The sequence below is a fragment of the Drosophila ficusphila genome, unplaced genomic scaffold, assembly GCF_018152265.1.
Source record: "Drosophila ficusphila isolate 14025-0441.05 unplaced genomic scaffold, ASM1815226v1 contig_414, whole genome shotgun sequence".
Classification (NCBI taxonomy): Eukaryota; Metazoa; Arthropoda; class Insecta; order Diptera; family Drosophilidae; genus Drosophila; species Drosophila ficusphila.
The window spans coordinates 22,053,827-22,078,895 of record NW_025064328.1 but is presented as its reverse complement, the minus strand read 5'-3'; the positions used below and the strand labels follow the sequence as shown (position 1 = coordinate 22,078,895).

General features: G+C 43.9%; 1 protein-coding gene across 4 annotated transcripts in view; it reads left to right on the top strand.

The window, feature by feature from the left end:
* Positions 1–25,069, top strand: part of LOC108101621 (inactive dipeptidyl peptidase 10) — a 319,002-nt gene that overhangs the window by 265,809 nt on the left and 28,124 nt on the right. For 3 of the 4 annotated variants that reach the window (XM_043208357.1, XM_043208356.1, XM_043208358.1), the window contains one exon: positions 24,940–25,064. The exons of the other annotated variant lie outside the window; for it this stretch is intronic. In XM_043208357.1, coding sequence (XP_043064292.1) covers positions 24,940–25,064 — 125 coding nt within the window. The remainder of the gene's footprint in view (positions 1–24,939; positions 25,065–25,069) is intronic. 4 annotated transcript variants of the gene reach the window in all.

The following is a 25,069-nucleotide window of genomic DNA, read 5'->3' as shown; positions in this document are numbered from 1 at the left end:
CTAGGGAGGAATATGAGCGGCCGATCCCGTCATCCGGGAATCGGTTGGCCGGCCCCGTCAGCCGGATGCCGGTGCTCAAACTAGGAGGAGGATGAGAGCGGCCGATCCCGTCACCCGGGAATCGGTTTGCCGGCCCCGTCAGCCGGATGCCGGTGCTCAAACTAGGAGGAGGATGAGAGCGGCCGATCCCGTCACCCGGGAATCGGTTGACTACGAGGGAGGGAGGACATGGGAGAGGGAGAGGCGGCTCCGTCACCCGGAGACCGCCCTTACTGGAAAATAACTTTGAGCCGATCGTAATTCATGTTTTATAATTGTTGCCGGTGATATTCCCGGTGGTGTGCTGGCGATGATGTCGGCGATGTTGCCGATGGGTGTTGCTGGCGATGGATGCGAGTGCGCCCGCCGGGCAACGTATGTACAGGTTCCCTCCCGTGGGTCTAACTAAGAAAGGACTGCCCTTCATGGGCCTTAAACTAACTTATCCTAGTGCCCTCCATGGGTCTTTGCTGGATCCTTAACCTAAATCCTAACTCCTATCTTATAAACTATTCCAAACTAATATTTACATACGGTAGGTGGGGGGGCCTTGTGAGGGTTACCTCACATTTCCTTCCTTTTCTCCCTGTAACGTTCACACGTAGCTCGCGTTGTGCCAGACTGCAGCGTTTTTCTGTGGGCGGCGTTTTTTGCTGCAGCTGCGACGCGACACTCCTCGTCATACCATTGGTTCCGTGTGGGTGGGCGCTTGAACCCAATGGTTGTTTCAGCAGCAGCTCGCATGGAGTGGGATATGTGCGCCCAGAGTCCGCCAGCGTCAACAGGGAGGGGGTTAGGTTGGTGGAGCAGTTCCGAGAGGTGAGTGGAGTAGGCCACTGCTGCCCGTCGTGATCGCAGCTTGGTGACGTCCAACTTTCGTTGCGTGGTAGGGCGTATGTTTTTCGTTCGGCAAAGCCGCATGCGTATCTTGGCTGCAACAAGATAGTGGTCCGAGTCAATGTTGACTCCACGAAACGTACGCACGTCCATCACGCTTAAGGCATGCCTTCCGTCTATCAAAACGTGATCAATTTGGTTGCGCGTTCTTTGATCAGGGGACAGCCATGTGGCCTTGTGGATGTCGAGGTGTCGAAATCTGGTGCTACTCACTACCATGTTTCGTGCCGCGGCGAAGTCAATCAACCTGAGACCGTTGTTCGAGGTGATCTCATGGAGGCTGAAACGACTGACGATGGGGTCAAGGATGCGTTCGCGCCCGACCTCTGCGTTGAAGTCCCCGAGGATAATCTTCACGTTGTGGTCCGGGCAGCGGTCGTATGTGTCCTCGAGTCTCGCGTAGAATGCATCCTTAACAGCATCGTCCTTCTCCTCCGTCGGGGCGTGCGCGGAAATTATGCTAAAATTAAAAAATCTAGCTTTGACGCGGATTGTAGCCAGCACTATCAGCCGAATTATTACTTTGTTATTTTTATGTTATGTTCAGAGGAATGCAACTAATTTGTTGCTACCGCTTTATGCACTTCAAAAAAAGGCCAATGTTTTGCGATTTAAATGAGATGTGGTTTTATATTTGTGTCTCTGAGTGTTATTTGTTTGTTCTTGTGTACAACGTTTATGTTTTTGCGTATACAAGATCGCGACCGACAACTTGCTTGCGAGGGTTTAGCGAGATCGAACGAAAAGTTATGTAAATCGGTTAAGAGTTGCGAAGACGAAGTGATGATAAAGAAGATAGATAAAAAAAAGATAAGCTAAGTTAGGCGCGATTACATTATGCGGGTGTTGGTAAACAACTTTACGTTTACGTTTACGTTACTTTACATTAGCAGTTATACATTTGAATTTAGGGTAGAATTTACAAGTTAGGGGTTCTGCTCCGAACATGCTCCCCCCGCTGGAAGAGTCACGCTGACAGACGAGGTGGTCTCAAAGGGCAGAACGGCCAACTTGCCAACAGCTCTTCGGATGATGCCTGCAGCTGTTCGAATAACTGCAACACGGGCCACACCATCTGGTCCAAGTACGATGCTCTCAACTCTGCCCATGCGCCATTGGAGTGAAGGAAGATTGTCGTCCTTAATGATGACTATACTGCCGGGCGACAAATTTGCCTTTTCTGATCGCCATTTCCCACGTTCCTGGAGTAGCGATAGGTAGGCAGTGCTCCACTTGTGCCAAATCGCCTGCTGCATCTGGCAAACTCGCTGCCAGCGACTTAGCCGATTGATGCTGAGATGGGTGATGTCGGGTTCGTCTATGGCGTTGAAAGCAGTGCCAATAAGAAAGTGTCTAGGCGTGAGCACCTCCAAGCCGCTAGGATTTTCTGAAATGGGGCAGAGTGGTCGAGAATTAAGCATGGCAGAAACTTCACAAACGAGAGTACGAAGTTCATGAAAAGTTAAAGTCGATCTTCCAACCACTCTATGAAAGTGGTATTTGGCTGCTTTTACGGCGGCCTCCCACAAGCCACCAAAATGAGGCGAGCGGGGGGGTATGAACTGCCAGTTAATGCCATTAGACAACAGGTCATTGCGAAGCTCGATATTTGGAGGATCAGCCAGGAAGATTTCCCTGAGCTCCTGCAACTCGTTTTTCGCACCAACGAAGTTTGTTGCGTTGTCCGACCAGATCGTGTTGGGCTTGCCCCTGATGCTGGTGAAACGCTTGAGAGCGGCGAGGAACGATGCGGTAGATAAATCCTCTACTAACTCCAAGTGAGAGGCCTTAGTTGCGAAGCAAATAAAAACTGCCACGTAACACTTCGTAGGCGGTCGATTCCTGACTTCCGATTTCGAGAAGAATGGGCCACAAAAGTCGATTCCAGTCGTTGTAAAAGGACGACTTGGTTGCACTCGGCTGGCCGGCAAGGGTGCCATGATGTGCTCCATCATTCTCGGCTTCAGTCTGAAACACCTGATGCATTTGTTAACAATAGCTGCGACTGTTTTTCTGCCTCCAATTGGCCAAAACCTCTGGCGCAAGGCAGCTAGTAAACTTTGCGGTCCTGCGTGCAAAAACTTGTGATGAAAGTGAGCGACGATTGCTTGAGTGACAGGATGATCCTTTGGCAGCAAAATGGGATGTCTCGCATCGTAGTCCAGAAGCGAGTTTTGCAAGCGACCACCAACACGAATTAGTCCTGAGTCATCCAGAATAGGATGCAACGACGAGAGCTTGCTATTTGATGCAACCTGCTTGTTCTTTCGCAATGCTTTGTAGTCCTCTGCGAAGAAAACACGCTGGATTCCTTTGATGAGTAGATGTGTGCCACCTTTGACGTCATCGACTGTGAGTGGTCCTTTGCGACGCGTTTGATTTTGAAACTTGAGAAGCCAGAACCGGTATATATATCCAAAAACTCGCTGCAGCTTTCCAAATGAGTTTTGAAATTTGCAATCGAAGGAGATATCCTGTTTCTCGGTTACGACTAAAACCATGCGACGACGTTCAGGCAAGTCGTCCACAATAGGCGCTATATTTGGCCAGCACGATGAATCCGAACGTAAAAATGGAGGTCCCTCTCGCCACAAGTTTGACTCCAAGAGCTCGAGAGGTGAACATCCACGCGATAATATATCGGCAGGGTTCCAGTGTGTTGGTACATGACGCCATGTCATGCCTTTGGTGAGATCCTGAATCTGCGCAATTCTGTTGGATACAAAGATATTAAAATCTGATGGAGGTTTACGAATCCAAGAAAGCGTTAGGGTTGAATCAGACCAACAATAAAAATTACAATCCGATGAAATGGTTAGTGCAATGTTTGAGATGAGCTCTGATAACAATAGCGCTGCGCATAATTCTAATTTGGGTATGGTGAGGGTTTTTAGAGGCGAAACTCTAGATTTGGAACAGAGTAAATGAGTTGAGACACAGCCATGCACTTCAGATCTGACGTAAACGCAGGCGCCATACGCTGCTAAGCTTGCGTCACAAAAGGCGTGTATCTCCAACGACGAGTTGGGCTGCATAACGAAACGAGGAAATTTCAGATGATTGACCGCTGACATCTGCTTCATGTGCTCCAGCCATGAGGAGTGCAAAGATTGCGGAAGCGACTCGTCCCAATCCAGTTTGTCTTTCCAAAGAATTTGCAGAAATATTTTTAACTTTGTGACAATCGGTGCTATCAATCCGAGAGGGTCGTAGAACTTGGCAACGGCCGATAAAATAGATCTTTTCGTTGCACCGCTTTCTGTCATAGCTCCAGACAATGAGAAAAGCAAGTGATCCGATTTTGCATCCCAATATAAGCCGAGTGCTTTGAGGACGTCAGTTCCATCATGAAACCTGAGCGTTTTCTCGCGATCAATTTCTAACTCGCCTTCTAAAGCTGCTGCCTCATTTGAACACCATTTTCGAATTGGAAAATGACCCTTGGATAGCAATTCCTTCACCTGCTCACGAATTTGAGCTGCCTCCTCGATCGAGTCACCTCCAGAAATGAGATCGTCCACATAAAAGTCTCGGCGAACTATTTTGGCTGCCAACGGGAACTCAGCTTCCTCATCATATGATAGCTGCTGCATAGCACGAATTGCCAGAAATGCAGCCGGCTTAGTGCCGTAGGTAACCGTATCGAGCGTATAAGCCTTGACCTGTTGATTTGGATTGTCACGCCACAAGATAGACTGCAAGTAGTTATCAGGGCTAGTGACACGGACACATCGATACATTTTGCAGATGTCCCCGCATAATGCAACTTTGAAAAAGCGAAAACGAAGCAGTGTGCTGAAGATTTTAGGCTGTATTGAGGGACCTGAAAACAACAAATCATTTAGAGAGTACCCTGAGGTCGTTTTAGCTGAGCCATCGAATACGACTCGTAACTTTGTGGTTGTACTATCTGGCTTCTGCACGCAATGATGAGGCAAGTAGTATTGCGAGGCTACTGATTGCTCAGAAGCAAGCGACATATGCTGTAGATCGATGTATTCCTTGATGAATGCAGCGTATTGCGACTTCAATTCCACATCCTTGAGCAATTTGCCCTCTAGCGTCTTAAATCGACGTAAGGCACGACCGTAAGAATCACCGAGCATGTCAAAACTGGCTTTGGCAGGCAAACGAACCGAGTATTGCCCTGAACTGAGTCGAGAAAAGGTGTTCTGGAATAGCTGCTCGCACAATACATCTTCATCAGTTGCGACAATTGGAGATCCACAGTAGCTGTCGATTTCCCAAAACCGCTTGACAATATCTGGCAAGGAATCGGTTTCCGATTGGATGACGGGCTCAGTGGTCACTGCAAGTGCTGACTGCTTCAAGTTTGAGAACGAAATCCCTCCAGATGCGATCCAGCCAAGACGCGTTTTTTGCAAAATGGGCAGATTTTCGGCTAATCGCATTTGCCCGACGCAAAGCAATTCGTAAAAAATGCCAGCTCCTATCAACAAATCGATACGCTGACTATTGTAGAACCACGGATCAGCAAGAACAAGATTTGGTGGTATGTTCCACCCTAGGGCGTTTAAATCGAAATGAGGCTGATAATCCGTAATCTTGCCACTAATTACTGCTGTCAGTGCTGTACGATATTTCCTATCCCTGGAGTGTGCTTCGAGATCGACGGTTGCGTTTGATGACAATGATGATTCACCAACTCCAGATATAGATGTGTTAGCTTGACGAGTAGTGAGTTGCAACTGCTTAACGAAACGAGAAGTGACGATGTTGATTTGAGCACAAGAATCTAACAAGGCTCTGCAAGGGACAAATGCACCAGATCGATTTCTGATGTATACGATGGCAGTTGCAAGCAGCACATAGTCGGTCTTACTATCTGACGAGACAACAGGTGGAGCTTCAGAGAATGATGACGACAAGAGCGAAACGACATTTTGACTGTTAGTAGTGGTAGTTGGAGGAGAGGGTGCGGCGATGACATTAGAATCGATGTGAAGCAACGAATTATGCTTCGAATGGCAGCGTTTGCAAGAACCAGACTTGCACTGTTGCATACCATGGCCTTTGCGCAAACAATTTAGGCACAAGTGCAGCCTTTTAGCCTCCTTATACCGCAAGGTGGGACTGAGGTTCAAAAACTGAGCGCATTTAGAAATGAAATGATCTCTACTTTCACACAAGCTACATGAAGAGGAGGTTAATGATGATGCTACGAGTGCGTTATGAATGCTTTTGTTAGTGTTAGGTTTTCCCACCTGTTTGCTAGGTGTCGGGATTACCATAGCATTTTCAAGATTCTCCAACATGCGGCACCTCTTTTCCAGGAATGTAGCCATATCCTTCCACTTCAGCAGCTTGTTTGCCTGCAGACCCTCTTCCCATTTCTCTCGAGTGTGGCGATCCAACTTCGAAGCTACCAGATAGATCAGAAGACCGTCCATGATCTCCTGTGTCGTTGCCATGGTATTCAGCGCACGCAGATGCGAATTCATCTGGTCGCTTAAACGTCGTAAGCTTGCTGCCGATCCTTGCTCAACACCTGAAATCCCGCAGATTGACCGTATGTGTGCCTGAAAATGCAAAAGTTTATTATCGAATCTCGAAACTAGTAATTCAATAGCCTTCTCATAGTTAGCTTCCGTGGGCTCCAGTGAACGAATTGTGTCCAACGCTGTGCCATCCAAGCATGACCGAAGATGCTGGAACTTTTCCACGTTGCTCAGGTCATCATTATTGCCCACAATGGTGTTGTACATCGCGTAGAAATCAGGCCAGTCGATATAGGCACCGCTGAACCTTGGCAACTTGAACTCTGGGAGCCTTGTGGCACGCGCAGCGGGTCTCGAATCACCACCGACATGTGGAAGGGCTGTAGAATTCACGGCTGAAAATCTACGCTGCTTGCCAAGCTCACGCGAAATTTGCGATTTTACCACGAGGTAGGTGTTTGCGAACTTTGACCGAGCGTCACTGCACAACTCCTGCAAGTCTAACCTTTCGACCGCGGTTTGACTTTTATCAAAGTCCACTTGCATTTGATCGACAAAATCAAGTCGCACTTGAAGATCAGTCTCGTCGAAGTTGACCGCCTCATCTGACTCCAGATAGCTTTTTAAAGCTTCTACCTGTCTTAAGGTAGCATCAGCCTTCGCTTTATAAAAGTCTAAGTCACTTGGTACCGCCGCGGATCTTGCACCAACCGAATCACTTTCAGCCATCATTTTCAAAAAGAGTATACGAAAGTCACTATCACTTTAAGCTGCCGATGCAACTGCACGAATTTTAATGCAAGAGACGAAATGTCGACGAAAATGCAACGGAACAAATTCGTAAGCGTTCACTGACCTCGCTTAACACGGCTTATATGTGCACTGCACTTTATATAACCAAGATCAAACTGTGGTTATGTATACGAACAAGATCACAAAAGAAAGCGCGCCAAATAATACCCAAGCTCAGGAATATATGTATGTATGTTTGTAGGCCTCTTCACCGAATTGCGAAGTGGTGTCCAAATGCACTGATAGGCCTTTTCACCGATTTGTGAAAACCGAAAAACGAAATAAAAAACACACCCCACGTAGATCACGTCGGGGTCACCAAATGTTCAGAGGAATGCAACTAATTTGTTGCTACCGCTTTATGCACTTCAAAAAAAGGCCAATGTTTTGCGATTTAAATGAGATGTGGTTTTATATTTGTGTCTCTGAGTGTTATTTGTTTGTTCTTGTGTACAACGTTTATGTTTTTGCGTATACAAGATCGCGACCGACAACTTGCTTGCGAGGGTTTAGCGAGATCGAACGAAAAGTTATGTAAATCGGTTAAGAGTTGCGAAGACGAAGTGATGATAAAGAAGATAGATAAAAAACAAGATAAGCTAAGTTAGGCGCGATTACATTATGCGGGTGTTGGTAAACAACTTTACGTTTACGTTTACGTTACTTTACATTAGCAGTTATACATTTGAATTTAGGGTAGAATTTACAAGTTAGGGGTTCTGCTCCGAACATGTTACTTTCGAGAATGTGTATGAAATCGATCTCCACTCAGTTTTGTTAATAATTTAACGTTTGAATAAACTATTCTCACATTTGGGGGCTCAACCGAGTCTGAGTGCGCGAGATCGTGAAAGTGGATTTGCAGAAAAAAATTAAGCCGTTTAGACAAAATAAAATGCAATAGTGAAAATCAGTAGCAAAGCCGAAGATCAGTTGTAAAGTTGTAAAGTAGAAAATCAGTCGTGCGGCGAAGTTCAAGGGCAAAGCTGGGAAATTGCGTTGCAAAATTCCTAAGAACGGCGAATTTTCTGAAAGTTGTACAGAGCTGAAAGAACCGTTAGAAATTTAGTCGCGCCATTCAGTCGCCCGTTGTTGTCGCCCAACATGACAAAGACGAAGTGAACGCCGGCTAAGCAGACGAAATCGAGCGGAAAAGAGGAGCAAAAGCAGGAGCAGGAGCGAGTTGATCTGAGGAGTGAAAGAGAAGGGCATAGCAGCGAAGACGAAATAAAAATACAAAAACAAGAAGTCGCCGGCGCAGTTGTCACAACAGAGATGAGCGACGTAGCAGCAGAAATAGGTGACATGAGCATAAAAATGCAGCAGCTTATCCAGTTGCTCACACTCAAGGTCGAAGTCGACGGGCAAAGAGAAAATAAGGGAAACATACCACCAAATAGTTTTGACAAGATCGTACATGAATTTGATGGAATATCGGTACCAGTGTTAAAGTGGTTTGAAATTTTCGAGCGAAACGCGGAAGCTTATGAGCTGACAGAGAAGCAAAAATACGTTCATGCCAGGGCCAAAATGATCGGCACGGCCAAGTTATTCCTGGAATCAGAATGCGTGAGTGATTTTTGTGAGCTGAAAGAAAAATTGATTGCTGAGTTTGAATGCAGCCGGAATAGTGCCGGTGTACATCAGTGGTTGCGCGATCGTAAGAAGAGAAAAAAACGAACCGTTTCACGAGTATCTGCTGCATATGAAGAGGCTGGGAAGTGTTGGAAATGTTGAGGAGGCTGCTGTTTTGCGTTAAATTGTAAACGGGTTGCAAATAAAAAACGAGTTACAAGTTGCCATGTTAGGGTGCAAGTCATACAAAGAGTTAAAAGAAGAGTATGAGAACTGATTCAACAGGAGAGCAACCAAAGGAACGGAGTGAACGAAAAAAACGGAGCTAATCAAAGGAAAAATGAAAGCACAGTGGGTTCAAATAAACAAGTACCGGACCAGAAAAGAAAAGAATATTGTTTTAATTGTGGCTCTTCAGAACATAAGCGAAAGGATTGTAACGCCGAAACAAAATGCTTCAGCTGTAATGAGAACGGGCATACATCCATGGATTGTCCAAAAAGCGTCCCGAAAGTTCGTGTTGTTGTGGATCGCAGTCGCCTTAAGAAAGTGACTATAAACGGGGTTGAAGTTTAGTGCCTGGTGGATACGGGCTCGGACAATCATTAATGAAGCTGTATTAGAAGAGTTGGGCAATATCGAAATTTTCCAAAGTACCTCAACACTGCGAAGCTTGGGCAACAAAAATACAAAGCCGATTGGATTTTTTAATGCCAACGTCGAGGTAGATCAGCTGAAAACAGTGCAAAAATTTTTGGTTGTCTCACGGGGCGCAATAGACTGCAGCGCACTCTTGGGACACGATTTCCTGAAAAAGTTCGAGTTTACTGCTGATGCGAAGGGATACGTATTTCGAAGTCTGGAAGCCGAAGACAAAGTTGCCGATGAGTATCCAAACGATGTCTATAGCATATTTGAAGATCCAAATTTATTTACAGCCCCACCAGAGATCCAAAGCAGCGTTAAAGAGATGATCGAAAGTGCATTCCAGCCGTCAGTAGTCCACGAGCAGTGCCCGATCGATCTGAAGATTCGCCAAGCGCCACGCCGATTAACTATGGAGGAAACTAAGGCTGTAAAAAACCAAGTTGAGGAGTGGCTGGAAAAGGGTATCGTTCGAGAGTCGTCATCTTATGTTGCAAGCAGAGTGGCAGTAACAAAAAAAGAAGGATCACACGCTGAGAGTATGCATCGATTATTGAAAACTGAACAGTATGGTACTGCAGGATTTGTTTCCGGTTCCACTTATCGAAGATGTCCTCGGCAAGTTGCAAGCAGCAAAGGTTTATACGATCATGGACTTAGAGAACGGATATTTCCACGTGCCCATAGAAAAAAATGCAGTCACCTTACAGCGTTCATCACCAGGGAAAGGCTCTTTGAATTCAAAAAAGCGCCATTCGGATTCCGAAATTCGGCAGCAGCATTCAGTCGATTCGTGAACCACGTCTTCCAAAAGCTGATTAACGATGACATAATGCAAATCTACGTGGACGACATCATCGTATATGCCGCAACGATCGAAGAATGCATGCAGAAGACGAGAGCTGTGTTGGAAGTAGATGCCAAGTACGACTTAAAAATCAAATGGAAAAAGTGCAGTTTCCTGCAGCAGAGCATATCCTTTTTGGGACACACGGTGGCAGATGGAAAGGTTTGGCCGGGTGCATGGCATAACGCCCAGTGTCATAGCGCCCACGGGCGCCATGACACAAACAATTGTGTCATAGCGCCCGCGGGCGTTCCGTCACTTTTTGAAAGTGTCATATCGCCCGCGGGCGCTATGTCATTTTTCTTGTGGGCCTTATGACACTATGAGAAGTGCATTAACGCCCGAACCTAATAATAATGAAATACCTGGTATAAATGGGTGCATGTAAGTGCGGATCAAAAGAGATCCAAGAGCCGGGTACAGAGTGAATCGACTCAGGAGGGAGCAGCCCGAACCTTATAGTAATGAAATATGTGGTATAAATAGCCGCCCAGCATAATTTATTGTGAGAATCGAGTGCTCAATAGCGTAAGAAGCGCCGCAGGTAAAAATTTTTTTACATAAAAATCGCTCGATTTTTATGTATTTATTTCATTTAAACATTATTGATAAACTTTGATTTGGCTGTCTACTATTTGCCTGCAATATGGGCAGAGCAATAGAGACTTCGCCGCTTTCATTTTCATCACTTTGTAGCACTCAAAACATATATTGAAGTGGCTACAAGGTAATAGTACCACATCACGCGGAGTGTCAAGGCAAATTATACATTTAAGAACTTCAACCATTTGACAATACTTTATGTCCTCATCTTCATCTTCAGTATTATCTAAGCATGACTGCTCTTCAAATGTGGTGTCCCACCTAATCAAATCATTTTTTTTGATTAATTAGGCCGTCAAAAAACTCGTTTTGCAAGTTTTAAGAAATTGAGGGCGTTATGACACAGGTTGCAAATGTCATAAGGCCCACGGGCGCTGTGACATTTTCGGTGCGGGCGATATGACACTTTTAGCGCCCGTGGGCGCTATGACACTGGGCGTTATGACATGCACCCGGTTTGGCCAGGTGCCGAAAATACGTCAGCTGTAAGTCGATTTGGTACGCCTAAAAATATCAGAGGAGTTCAATAATTTCTGGGTCTTACTGGATTCTTTCGGAAATTTATACCACGCTATGCAGAGACAGCCCGACCGTTAACAAACCTGCTGAGTCGAGTACAAAATGGGCTATGCAGAATTAGAAGCCATTGAAAATCTAAAAGGATTACTGACGAGTGAACCCGTTTTGCACCTATACTCCAGGGAAGCATCCACAGAGTTACACTCTGATGCGTCCAAGGATGGGTTCGGAGCAGTGTTCATGCAGTTGTTTGATGGAAGTTGGCATCCTGTATACTTTTGGAGCAAGAAGACGTCGTTAGCCGAGTCGAAAAAACATAGTTATTTCCTCGAGATTAAAGCAGCTTACTTGGCACTAAAAAAAGTTTCGCCATTTTTTGTTGGGCACACCCTTTAAGCGGGTAACGGATTGTGCAGCCTTCAAGCAGACCGCGTCTAAAGACGAGATGTCGAGCAATGGATTTTGTACATACAAAGCTTCAGTCCGGACATAGAGCACAGGAAGGGCGAGAGGATGAAGCACGTCGATCATTTAAGACGCTATCCGCAAGACGTTTACGTTATCGCAGCCGAATTGTCCGCCAGACTGAGAAAAGCGCAGCAAGATGATGACCATATAAAGGCAGTTGCCCAGTTGCTTCAAAATGGCCCATACAAGAACTACAAAGTTAAGGGTGGCCTGCTCTTTAAACAGACAGAAGGGAGTGAACTGCTGGTTGTCCCAAAGATCATGGAACACGAAATTATCAAAAATGCTCATGAGATTGGTCACTTCGCACCATGCACGCAATACAGCAGCAGTATAACATACCACATCTGGAGGGTTAAGTATCGAAGCTCGTTTCTAACTGTATCGTTTGTATCATCCACAGCAAAAAACTGGGTAAACAAGAGGGCTTTTTAAGCAGTATAGACAAAGGCGACGTCCCGCTGCATACGCTGCGTGTTGACCATATGGGGCCTATGGATGCAACCTAGAAGCAGTACAAATTCATTTTCGCAGTCGTCGATGCCTTTTCTAAATTTGTTTGGCTGTTCCCAATAAAGTCGACGGGTCATGAGGAGGTGATCAAGAAGCTAAGCGAATGGGCAGGAGTGTTCGGATTCCCAAGGCGTATTATAAGCGACAAAGGTGTGGCTTTCACCTCAAAGGCGTTTGAGGAATTCGTCACTACAAACATGATTGAGCACGTGTGGTCGACTACAGGAGTCCCCAGAGGAAATGGACAAATTGAGAGGGTCAACCGATCGATCTTGGCCATAATTGCCAAATTATCTAATGGCGAACCGACGAAGTGGTTTAAATACATATGTGTCACGTGTGCAAACGGCAATAAATTCGCAAATACACGCATCAACACAATCTTCACCATTTGAGATTTTGTTTGGCACAAAAATGAATTCCAAAGCTGATGACCGTTTGCTGGAGTTGTTGAAACAGGAGTTAGTGGAGCAGTTTAACGAAGACAGACAGCAGTTGCGCGCCGAAGCCAAGAAAAATATAAAAAAAAGCACAGGACGAATACAATAGAAACTTTGATAAGAAACGTCGTTCACCGTATGGCTAAAAGTTTGGCGATCTTGTGGCCATCAAAAGGACTCAATTTGTGACAGGCAGGAAACTAGCTAGGATCAGGATCAGGATAGCTATAATCAGGATCAAGCGAAGCGGCCGGTACGATGTGGAAAAGTCTGCCGGTACCATCGAGGGACCAAGGATAACGGCGACAAGCTGTGACAATATGAAGCTGTGGAAGTACGTTGCTGAAAACGAGGAGCTGTTGTCATCCGGGTCGGATGACGGTGGTCAGGAGGGCCGAATGTAAAGTGGCAAGGAGTTGGCAGAACTGGTGGCTGGTGCTGGCAGAGCTGCATAAGAAGAGAGCTATGAAAAGGGAATCGTTCGTCGTGCGCCGTAAACAGTAGTCGTCAAAAAGTAGTCAGCAGTCGTGGAAAAACTAGCAGCCGAATTATTACTTTGTTATTTTTATGTTACTTTCGAGAATGTGTATGAAATCGATCTCCCCTCAGTTTGGTTAATAATTTAACGTTTGAATAAACTATTCTCACATTTGGGGGCTCAACCGAGTCTGAGTGCGCGAGATCGTGAAAGTGGATTTGCAGAAAAAAATTAAGCCGTTTAGACAAAATAAAATGCAATAGTGAAAATCAGTAGCAAAGCCGAAGATCAGTTGTAAAGTTGTAAAGTAGAAAATCAGTCGTGCGGCGAAGTTCAAGGGCAAAGTTGCGAAATTGCGTTGCAAAATTCCTAAGAACGGCGAATTTTCTGAAAGTTGTTCAGAGCTGAAAGAACCGTTAGAAATTTAGTCGCGCCATTCAGTCGCCCGTTGTTGTCGCCCAACATGACAAAGACGAAGTGAACGCCGGCTAAGCAGACGAAATCGAACGGAAAAGAGGAGCAAAAGCAGGAGCAGGAGCGAGTTGATCTGAGGAGTGAAAGAGAAGGGCATAGCAGCGAAGACGAAATAAAAATACAAAAACAAGAAGTCGCCGGCGCAGTTTTCACAACAGAGATGAGCGACGTAGCAGCAGAAATAGGTGACATGAGCATAAAAATGCAGCAGCTTATCCAGTTGCTCACACTAAAGGTCGAAGTCGACGGGCAAAGAGAAAATAAGGGAAACATACCACCAAATAGTTTTGACAAGATCGTACATGAATTTGATGGAATATCGGTACCAGTGTTAAAGTGGTTTGAAATTTTCGAGCGAAACGCGGAAGCTTATGAGCTGACAGAGAAGCAAAAATACGTTCATGCCAGGGCAAAAATGAATCGGCCAGCCAGGTATAGAGTGGAAAGTTAATCTGTGGCGTGTTGTTAAAATTGTGTTCGGCCAATCTTTCAACTATTTGCATTCATGAAAAATCGGTAGATAGTGAGCAGTCTAACCAAAAAATTTGATTTTCGCATGCACTAACAATTTTAATTCGAATATTATACATTCATATTATGTTGATATACCCATATCCATACTAATATATAAATGTGAAAATGTTTCTGTCTGTCTGTTACTCTTTCACGCCTAAACGGCTGAACGGATTTTGATGAAATTTGGTATGGTGATAGATGATAACCTAGAAATCCTAATAGGCTATAAATAATCACGCCATCATTCTTAGGTGGTAAGCAGCAGGTGTCGAAACGGAATAATCACGCAATCGTTCTTATGGGGTAGGCAGTAGGCATTACGTTTGAGGTAAAAAGGTTTGCTTTATCAAAGTTTTTATAAAAAAATTGTTTTACGTTGTAGCTTTTAAAACTTCCGTTATTGTTTTCGATATGCCACGCAAACGTAAATCCAATCTAAGCAGTATTTCTAGCAGAGCTCGAGCTGCAAAAGTTGCTAGAGGCCAAGAATCTGAAGAGCAGACTTGGACGCGTCCGATGTTAGATTCTCAGCGTCATGCGACTCAAAGAGCTTCTGAGACCTATACGCAGACTCGGGCCAGTCAGACCCTGGATGCTGAACGCCACGCATCTCAAAGAGCTTCTGAGACAGTGGAACAGACTCAGACACGTCGAGTTTTAAATGCTGAGCGGCAGGCAGAAAGAACACGTACGTTATCAATGAGAACGTGGGAGGCGTTTAATGGTGCCTCTTTTGAGTATGACCCTTTGATCGACTATGTTAATCACCGATTGGGTATCATTGGGAGAATGGATAAAAAATGCAGATATTGTGAAGCACTGAAATGGAAAGAAGAAACTCCAGGTATGTGCTGTTCTGGTGGAAAGGTCAAAATTCCATTACTTGGCGAGCCAGAGAAACCTCTCAAATCTTTACTTTCATACGACAGTAACGAATCGCGCCGGTTTTTAAGCAGGATTAGAAGGTATAATTCTTGCTTTCAAATGACGTCATTTGAAGTAGATAAGGAGGTCGTAATGCCTGGATTTTCACCTACTTTTACCATCCAAGGACAGGTGTATCACAGAATTGGTTCCTTACTTCCCGCAAATAATGAACACCCAAAGTTTTTGCAACTTTAAAAAAAACCCGGGCGAAGCTGGGACGGGCAGCTAGTATTATATATTGTGATAAAAGTGAATCGCTTTGGACCTTTCAATAAATATTCGTCGTTGACCCAAAAAGTGCAAATTAAATCCCCCAATTTCGTCGTAGTGAGCATAAATTTAAGGCCGAAAAAAGTGATTTTTGATAGTGCATTTAACCTATTGTGCTAAGAAAATTGCGGAAAAAAGTTGTGCGCGTAATTTCATTTCACATTTGGCGCGCTTTTCCGCCATTTTCCCAAGCCTTAGCGCAATTTCCCGCGCTTCTGCGCATCCCGCTTATATATTCGTTGCCCTTAGATATACATAGGTCAGTGCATCATTTTCCGCTATTGTCAGCATTTACCAAAGAGTGAGCCGCCAGCTAAATACATAAATACATACACACACACGCACTCTCACCCCGGCAGCGCTGGCAGAATTTGCGATCTCTCTATTGCCCTTTTCGTTTTCGATTGCTGGACTATTTCAAGCGTTGTTGTTGTGTTATCGCTGTGTTTTCGGTAAGGTATGCGGAATGAAATACGAACAAATTGTGCAATACAAATAACAAATTTATTCTATGTCCGACAAACTTCAATTTTTTATATTTTTTTATTAGACCTTAAGCTATTTTATAGAAAATATTCATGACCATATTTGGAGTCCATTCATGACCCTCCATTGTAAAATACGTCTCATCGTTCATTATGCAAACTTTAGAACTGCTTGCAGAAAACAAATTTCTAGTAAGCGCACGCAGCCTCTGTTTAATAGCCTCTCTCTGGGCATCTGAGACTTTAGGAACAGTTTTTTTTTGAACATTTTATCACTCCCATTTCTTTTATATATTTTTTTACAGTTTTGTCGCTTACATTTTATTTTTTTGCCAGCGCAAGATACGATTTAGCTGTGCGACCCACAATTTAAGCCTTTAATTTGGCTCTAACTTGAGACTTCTGTAGTGCACATTTTTTTCCACTCTGTATATCCGAAATAACTTTATAAATAAAACTTTTCTTGAACCCCATAGCCGAAAAGTAATGAAAAATTGAATTTTTGGCTGAGATGGGGTATTTGCACAATATGTGCAAATCAAATTTCGACGCTCTGCTGTGCTCTGAGACATTACCGCGACTAGTCACACAGAAAGCTATAATTTATTGTAATGAAAGCTGGAATAGTACCGTTAGTTATCGTGTGTTTGGTTTATCTCTATCAGTTCTAATAAACTTTTGCGAACATGTTTAATTTTGTTTGTATTTCATTCCGCATACCTTATTTGCGCTAAACTTGTGCTCCTCTACATTTTGTGCGTGGGGTTTATTAGTTCCGTAAGGAATTAATTAATTAATTAATAGTAGGTATTCTAAACGACTTCGTTCAAATTATTCGACAAATCCCCTACAGTGCAGACGTTCGGCATATACCACTCGTTTATTTTTTTTATTTGTTTAAATAATAAAAAATAAATTAAAATTTTTATTTTAATTTTTGTTGTTTGAATAAAGAATAAATTCCCAGCCTTTCGATTCCCAACCAAATTTAATTAAAATAATAAATCACAATGAGCAACAAGGAAATCGAAGCGCTTAAAAATAAACGAGACGGAATTATGCGAAGTATATCCCGAACTCAACAATATTTGGAGGAGGGTAGATTATCTTTGAATCCAGTCGAATTAGAATGTCGTTTAGAAATTTTAAGTTCGCACATTGAAAATGCTTCGACAATCCAGAATCAAATCGAAGCGAGAGACCCAGAAGATTTGTTCCGGGAAGAATTGGAAGAGACCGCAGTATTGGCCAAGTCTCTGCGAATTTCCCTTATCAACAAAAGCAGGCGTGCGAGCGTCGATGAATCCGCTCCACCGGCAAGGCGCACTCCCCAATGTCGCCTGCCGAGCGTGTCTCTTCCAACATTTAGCGGAAAGCACTCCGAGTTTAAAAATGTTATAAGCCTTTTCGAAACTTTTGTTGACAAAGATGACACTCTGCACGATATTGAAAAATTTAACCATTTAATATCGTGTCTAGCTGGAGACGCTTTAGGCACAGTCAGGGCATTCCAAGTAACCGCGGCCAACTATCCCAAGGCTAGCCTGAAGATTTGATTTTCTTCGACAATATATCGACACTTTTTAATCTGCCAAAAATGTCCCAGCCATCAGCTACAGCCTTGAGAAAACTGATCGACACATGACTCGTTGCTGTCTTTTGGGGATGACAAACGAATTACGAATGCCATCCTCATTCATTTAATCATGAGCATAGTCGATGCAGGAACAAAAAGAAAGTGGGAAGAACAGTTAGACTACACTTCGCTTCCGCTTTGGAGCGAATGTGAGTCGGCTCTGGACAGGCGATACCAGCACATGGTCGCCGAAGAGGCTTCCAAGCCGAAAAATGTTCAGCCAAGTCAGACTTTTCCAAGGACGAGTGGAAATAAAAGTTTTTCGTTGAACGCTGCCAGGGACGACCCTTTCCTATGTGTGTTTTGCAGATCAGAAGAGCATCAAGTAGGAAACTGCGCTTCTTTCGCAGCTCTAACAGTGCAGCTGAGATTCGATTTTGCCAAAAAAAAAGTGACCTTATGCATCAACTGCCTTCGCAAGGGTCACACTGTCAAAAAATGCAAATCGAACAGGTGCAGGGTATGCAAATCTTCACACCACACTTTGCTGCACATATACTCGCCTAAGACAAATCTCGCGTTGCCGCCTCCTCCTCAGCCCACGCTCATGCAAGAGACTCCATCCACTTCACATGTTTTGCATGCGACTGCTTCGGATAGAGTCATTCTTGCCACAGCTATCGTGAGCGTATTATCGAAAAGTGGCGAATTTGTTGTGGCTCGAGCGTTGCTTGACTCTGGTTCACAAATAAATTTTTTGACCGACGAGCTCGCTCAGAGACTAATTAAAAGAGAGAATGTGTGTATGATCTTGCGGGGCATTGGTGAAACTAATGCACAAGCAACAAAAAAAATACATACAATGGTGAAGTCGCGAGTAGGGAGCAGCCAGTTGTCGTTCGATTTTTATATTATAAAGAATATTTTTGGTTATCATCCGGATCAAGCGGTGAACACCAGCGGGTGGAGGGTGCCTGAAAATATTAAGTTGGCAGATCCTTTTTTCTTCAAGCCCCAAAAAATAGACATGCTTATCGGCGCAGATTCATTTTTTGAAATTCTGTTAGTCGGCCAGATAAAGCCGGGGCCTGAACTTCCCATCTTACAAAAAACGGTTCTCAGCTGGATAGTGTCAGGGAGATGTGCCTCGGAAACCAATATGAAGGCAGAAAATTCGGTACATCTCCGCTGCCAGGAAGAAGCATTGGAGTCAATCGACACAACCCTGCAGAAATTTTGGTCTGTGGAGGACTTGCCGCCTAAGGCTAAAGTCCATACTCCTGAGCAGCAACTTTGTGAACAACACTTTGAGAAGAATACTCAAAGACTGTCGTCCGAGAGATTTTCGGTTCGTCTGCCGTTCAAATCTGACCCGAATTCTCTTGGTTCTTCGTATGAAGTTGCGAAACGTAGATTTTTGTCGCTTGAAAGGAGATTGTCCAAAGATCCTTCATTAAAAAAAATGTATCTGGACCTCATGGAGGAATATGCGTCAGTGGGCCATATGTCTTCTACTGATAATAAATTTCCAGATGGTCCACAATACTTCATTCCGCACCAATGCGTGCTGCGGCCTCAAAGCACCTCAACCAAGTTGAGAGTGGTGTTCGATGCCTCAAGCCGCACATCGACGCAGGTTGCGTTGAATGACATCTTGATGGTAAGCCCCACTATTCAAGAGGAGCTGTATTCGACGCTACTTCGGTTCAGAATGCACAGGTTCGCCCTTGCAGCGGACATTAAAAAGATGTATCGCCAAGTGATGGTGGACGAAGCTGACCGAAACTATCAGCTCATAGTGTGGAGACGAGATCCTTCTGATTCTCTGAAGATCTTCAGGTTAAATACCGTGACATACGGATCATTGCCAGCACCCTTCATGGCAATCCGGTGTTTAATGCGGCTTGGAGAGATGGCGTAAGCTAAGTATCCAAATGCCGCAAAGGTCATTGAGAATGATTTTTACGTTGACGATTTGTTGACAGGCGCCGGATGCGTTGAGAACCTACAAAGCCTTCATGATGAAGTTTCTCAGGTTTTGCAAGAGGCAGGTTTTGCAAGAGGCAGGTTTTGAATAGGCAAAGTGGTTTTCAAACTACCCAGAGATCTCCGCATCTGACAGCGCTATCATGCCATTATTGGCTGACTCAAATGTAACTAAAACCCTTGGAGTGGTTTGGTTACCTGGTAAAGATTACTTCCAATTTCGGTTGGATGACTCTTTCCAGAATCTTCATCCGACAAAACGAAACAGACTGCAAGACTTTTCGATCCACTGGGCCTGTTGTGTCCTTTGGTTACAAAGGCAAAGATGCTTTACAGGAGCTGTGGCTTCGAAAATTAGATTGGGACGAGTCGCTACCGATGCAGCTACAAACGTCGTGGGAAGCCTTCCAAGCAACTCTGCTGCAACTGCCCAAAGTCAAGGTATCGCGATTCGTTCATACAGATCCGCAAGTCCCGATTGAAATACACGGTTTCGCTGACGCTTCCATGCGAGCACATGGAGCGTGCATCTACGTTCGCACTCAAACTGCTGAAGGTTTAAAAGTGTCATTGCTGACGGCCAAATCCAAAATAGCTCCCCTCAAAACGAAAATTTTGCCTCACCTTGAGCTGTGTGCAGCTCGCCTTTGGTGTAATGGTGTAAGGCCATTACTAAATTGCCCTATCAAAAAAGTGGTCCTATGGACCGACTCCGAGATCACTCTGCATTGGCTCAAAACTCATCCTTCGTCGTTGTCCGTTTTCGTCTCAAACCGAGTAGCTGAGAACCAAGAGTGGTCGGAGAATGCAATTTGGCGACACGTTCCCACGAAAGTTAACCCAGCGGATGTAGTGTCTCGAGGATGTGACGTTGAAGATCTTTTAACGTCCATTTGTTTCGCTGGGCCGGCATTTTTACTCGACACAGAAAGTTATTGGCCTGTAAATCAACACTTCGAACTCCCTTCAGAAGTCGTGTCAAGTGAGTTACGCAAGTCGGCGTTAACTCTTGTTGTTACACCAGAGCCCAACTACTTGCTTCAGAAAATCGAGTCCTTTTCGTCGCACCTGAGTCTGCTGAGAGTTTTCGTGTGGGTTTTAAGATTTATTCGGAGGTGTAAGAAAGTTTTAAAGCCTTTCGAAAGCATTACGCCAAGAGAATTGAATTTTGCGTTCGACAAAATTGTAGAAGTCATCCAATCTCACGAATTCAGTAAAGACATAGGCACAATCGGAAAAAGAAACCGGTATCAACGCAGATTCAAAAGCTAAATCCCTTTGTTCCTATAAATTAGATTGGTGCACTTCGACATTATGGCGAGTTTGTGGTCGGTTATAGAATGCTCCTATCCCGTACGAAGCCAAATTTCCGTTGTTGCTAACGAAAAGCTCACAGAGAGTCAGTCTGGTTGGTCAATGCTCAAGACGTATGTCGCCGAACAGTTCGTTCGTGCATGCGCTGCTTTCGATGCAAGCCGCAACTCTTGACGCAAATTATGGGGAACTTGTCATCAGACAGACTCCGAGCTCTCCGCCTTTTTAATATCAGTGGCGTCGATTTTTGTGGCATCCAACAACATATCGCATCCGTGGTAAACCACCGTAAAAGTCATATGTGGCCTTGTTTGTGTGTTTTGCGTCCAAAGAGGTCCACTTAGAGTTAGTGTCTGACCTTACCACTGATGCATTTTTTATTGGCTTTTCAAAGGTTTGTGAGTCGTCGCGGGATTTCGGAGAAGGTGTGGTGCGACAACGCGACCAACTTCGTCGGCGCGGATCGGCATCTGAAAGAGTTCCGGCCCGTCTGGAGGAGCAGGGGGCGGTATAGAAGCATTCGCATCAAAAAAAGGATGCGAGTTTGCGTTCATACCGCCCAGAGCACCTCACTTCGCCGGTCTATGGGAAGCAGGTGTGAAGTCTACAAAGCACCTGTTCCTTCGAACGGTCAGTCACGACCTCTTGACCGCGGAGGAGCTCGGAACTCTCCTTGCCAGCGTGGAGGCGGTACTAAACTCGAGGCCCATCGGAGCGCTAAGCAGCGACCCCAGCGACGGCGAAGCCCTCACCCTCGGACATCTCCTGATCGGCGGCCCGCTGGTAGCTCCATCACCGTCGGCACTCCCGGACCAGATCAGCCTAACCTGCTTGCGAAGATGGCGCAGTGTCTTGTCGCTCAGGCACAGGTTCTGGCAGCGATGGTCCCGGGAGTACGTCTCCAGCCTGCAGACGAGGCAAAAGTGGAACAAGGAGGTCCAAAATCTCGACGTGGGAGCGCTCGTCGTCTTAGGCGAGGACAATCTGCCGCCCCAGCAGTGGAGGATCGGGCGCGTAGTGGAGGTGCACGTCGGCGCTGATTGAAAGGTCCGAGTGGCGGACGTCAAGACGGCAGACGGGATGTTTAGGCGAGCCATCCATCGGCTGGCTCTACTTCCGACGGTGTCCTGAAGGACGTCACCCCTTCAGAGGGGGCGGTGTTTTGGAGATTTCTCTTTTTGTATAATGTAAAGCGGGGATCGGGGCTTAATAAAGCTTTCTCGCTCAGGTGAATTCGGCCGCCGCTCTCCCGCTCAGTACTTGTAGGTTAGCATGTAAGAGAATTTGTTGAAATTAAAGTTAGTTGAAAATTGAACTCTCTATCGTACGCACTGCGTAACTTTCTTCTCGATTTCGTTTTCCGCTTTCGCTCTTAATTCGCAAAAGAATAAACCACTGCATCACAGGTATCGCGTTTTATTCGGCAATATAAAATCATATTGTTTTTCTGTGTCCATTATCATAAGCTCTGAATAAAAATTTGACATCATTAGCATAATGCTGACTTATTACTTTTAAAATATATAATTTTTGTATTTTAATAACTCATAGTGCACGTTATAGGAAGCATGGTTAGTTTGGGGCAAAACATAAGTTGTCAAAGGATTTTGCAGACTGGAGTTTTTAGGCTTAGTTTTATCTGCACGGGTTTACAAGCTTCGGCTTAGCGAAACTAGCTTACCTACTTGATTAAATACCTTTACATTATCAATAAAAAGTCAAAAGTAATTGAACAACTAAGTTATTCGCCTTTTCGATTTTTTCCCGTCATAAAAATGAACTGGCTTACCTTTTGAATCTTTTTGCCAAAGATTTTACAGATTGTATTATTTGATCGGCTTGCCGAAGCTAGTCTTTTTTCTTGTTAAGCTTGTTTGAAAGTTGAAAATGATTTGAAATACGCGTCAATTAAGTGCTGGTAAGTGTGGTTCTATTTGACTTTCTGTTATCGATATCTTGAAGGTTTAAAAAACTCTCACTCACTTGGAAAATGTAAGAATAAAGAAACAGCGCTTTCTTATTAATAATGGAATAAACTGTAAACAATAACAACTAGAGTTCGGAAACCATTCGATATTTTCGATGATTTCATAGCGAAAATTCAATAGTATCGATAGCATTTTGCATATTTATTTAATTTTTTGCATATTAAGGTTTTTAGTGCTGTATAAATTACTACAAACAGAAATAAAAAGGTCAAAATTATTTGATCATATCATCAACATAAAACATAAGATATTTCAACAAAAATCAACAAAATTAAAGTCATTTTTATATGAATTTATATGAATTATGAAAAATAAGTTGTATTCATGCATTGCTTTGTTGAAATAGTAAAATGTCTGCATTATTCGCCTTAAGCGAAACCCCGGTTACTTATAATAAATCCAACTTTGCTGAACATACGCTCTGACTCTTTTAAGGTTGCGGGAACACAGAAATTTTGGAACGAAATTTTTAAAATTAGAATCATTAATTTTTTCATTTCTCTTGCAAATCTTGCAACCAAACCTACCTGGAAAATGTCTGAGGAATCGGAGTCGAAGTATCGCATTCCTCTATTTCGGGAACTGGAAATTCCGAATGGAAACTTCGCCCAAGAAACTCGATCTTATGCCGTTTGCGGATTCACCGCTGGAACCTCTCATAGATAATACGGAATCGGACACCGAGGTGGAAAATTGAAACGACTCGACCGGAAGTGCAAGTCCCAAATAATACAGAGGATTGCGGACAGCCACTTGGAATATGCCAAGGAATACAAGGAAAACGGGCTTGAATTATGGATGTCCTTGATATCTACTTTCGAGCGTAAAGGACTCGCAAGTCAATTGTTAATAAAAAAAATAAAACTGATGACCACTAAATTAATCCCGATGTGTGAAAAACTAACCTAATTTTTTCTAAAATCTGATACATTTGTTAGGGAATTGCATCAATCTAGTGCCTCTCTGGAGGGAAGCGACGTTGTGTGTCATCTGTTGCTCACGATGCTAATGAAAAGGCTTGAAGCGAGCTCTACGATACATAAAAGGGACCCAGAATTACTGCCTCGTCTACAAGAAAAACCATGCTCCAGTTGTCAGTTGTTTTGCAGACGCCAATTTTGGAAGTGAGGGTAACTGGAAAACGACGTCAGGGTATGTTATACTCGTCCACGGGAACTTGGTGCTGTGGGCATCACGCAGGCAAAATTCTCTTGACTTGACGTTGCACTTGCTAATGCTGCAACGGAACTCATCTGGATCGAGACATTATTGGCCGACCTTGGAATCAAGCATCATGAGGACAACCAAGCCTGAATTCGACTGCTTCATCGCTGAGAATATAAGCGGTTGAAGCACATCGATGTAAAGTATAACATCTTCCGTGATCTCGCTGAGAAAAGAAGAATCGACGTTCAGTACGTCAGTACCAAGGACCAGATTGCAAATGTTGTGAGGAGGCCACTGCTAAAGGAGCAACATCATCTCCTGTGCCAAAGAACGCGAATGCAATAAAGACTGTAAAGTGTTTCATTAGCTGTGAACGACGAAAGACGAAAATTAACTTTATGTTAGTCGTTATTAAGTATTTAAATTCAGGAATTGATCTTTCGTAAGGTTAAATGTTGAACATTTAATTTTGCTTTGTATCTAGTCATTACTCTCAGGAAAAACCAATCTTTATTTTGTATAAACGCACACTTAAATTAATAAGGAGTTTTGAACAGGGAAAATGATTTGTTATACGCGCCAATTTAAGCGCTGGTAAGCGTGGCGCTTTTTGACTTTCTGTTATCGATATCTTTAAGGTTTAAAAAACTCTCACTCACTTGGAAAATGTAAAGGATAAACTAACCGTGCTCTCTTATTAATAAATGAATAAACTGTGAACAATAACGACTTTTATTGATTTGTGCATAAACCTTCACCGCATAGTTCATCAAGCTTCATTTACCCAATAAATAAAAACTTAAGAAAAGGGTGACGAAATTGGCCTTTTTCGTTTGCGCGCGTCGTAAATTTTTTTTAGTGATTTCTATAATCTATCAAAATAACTACACAGGCTAGCCCCATTGGGGTTGGCCTAGAAGTATAAATGATAATTATTTTGCTAACTGATTTCTTTTTTTAGGTGATAAAGATAATATGTTGGGATACTAAAAATCACAAAGTTTACTTTTTGGCTACTCAAGATAAAAAGCCTGGTCAAAGGCACTTATATTCTGTTAAAGACCCAATACATGATGATATCAGAAAGTAAG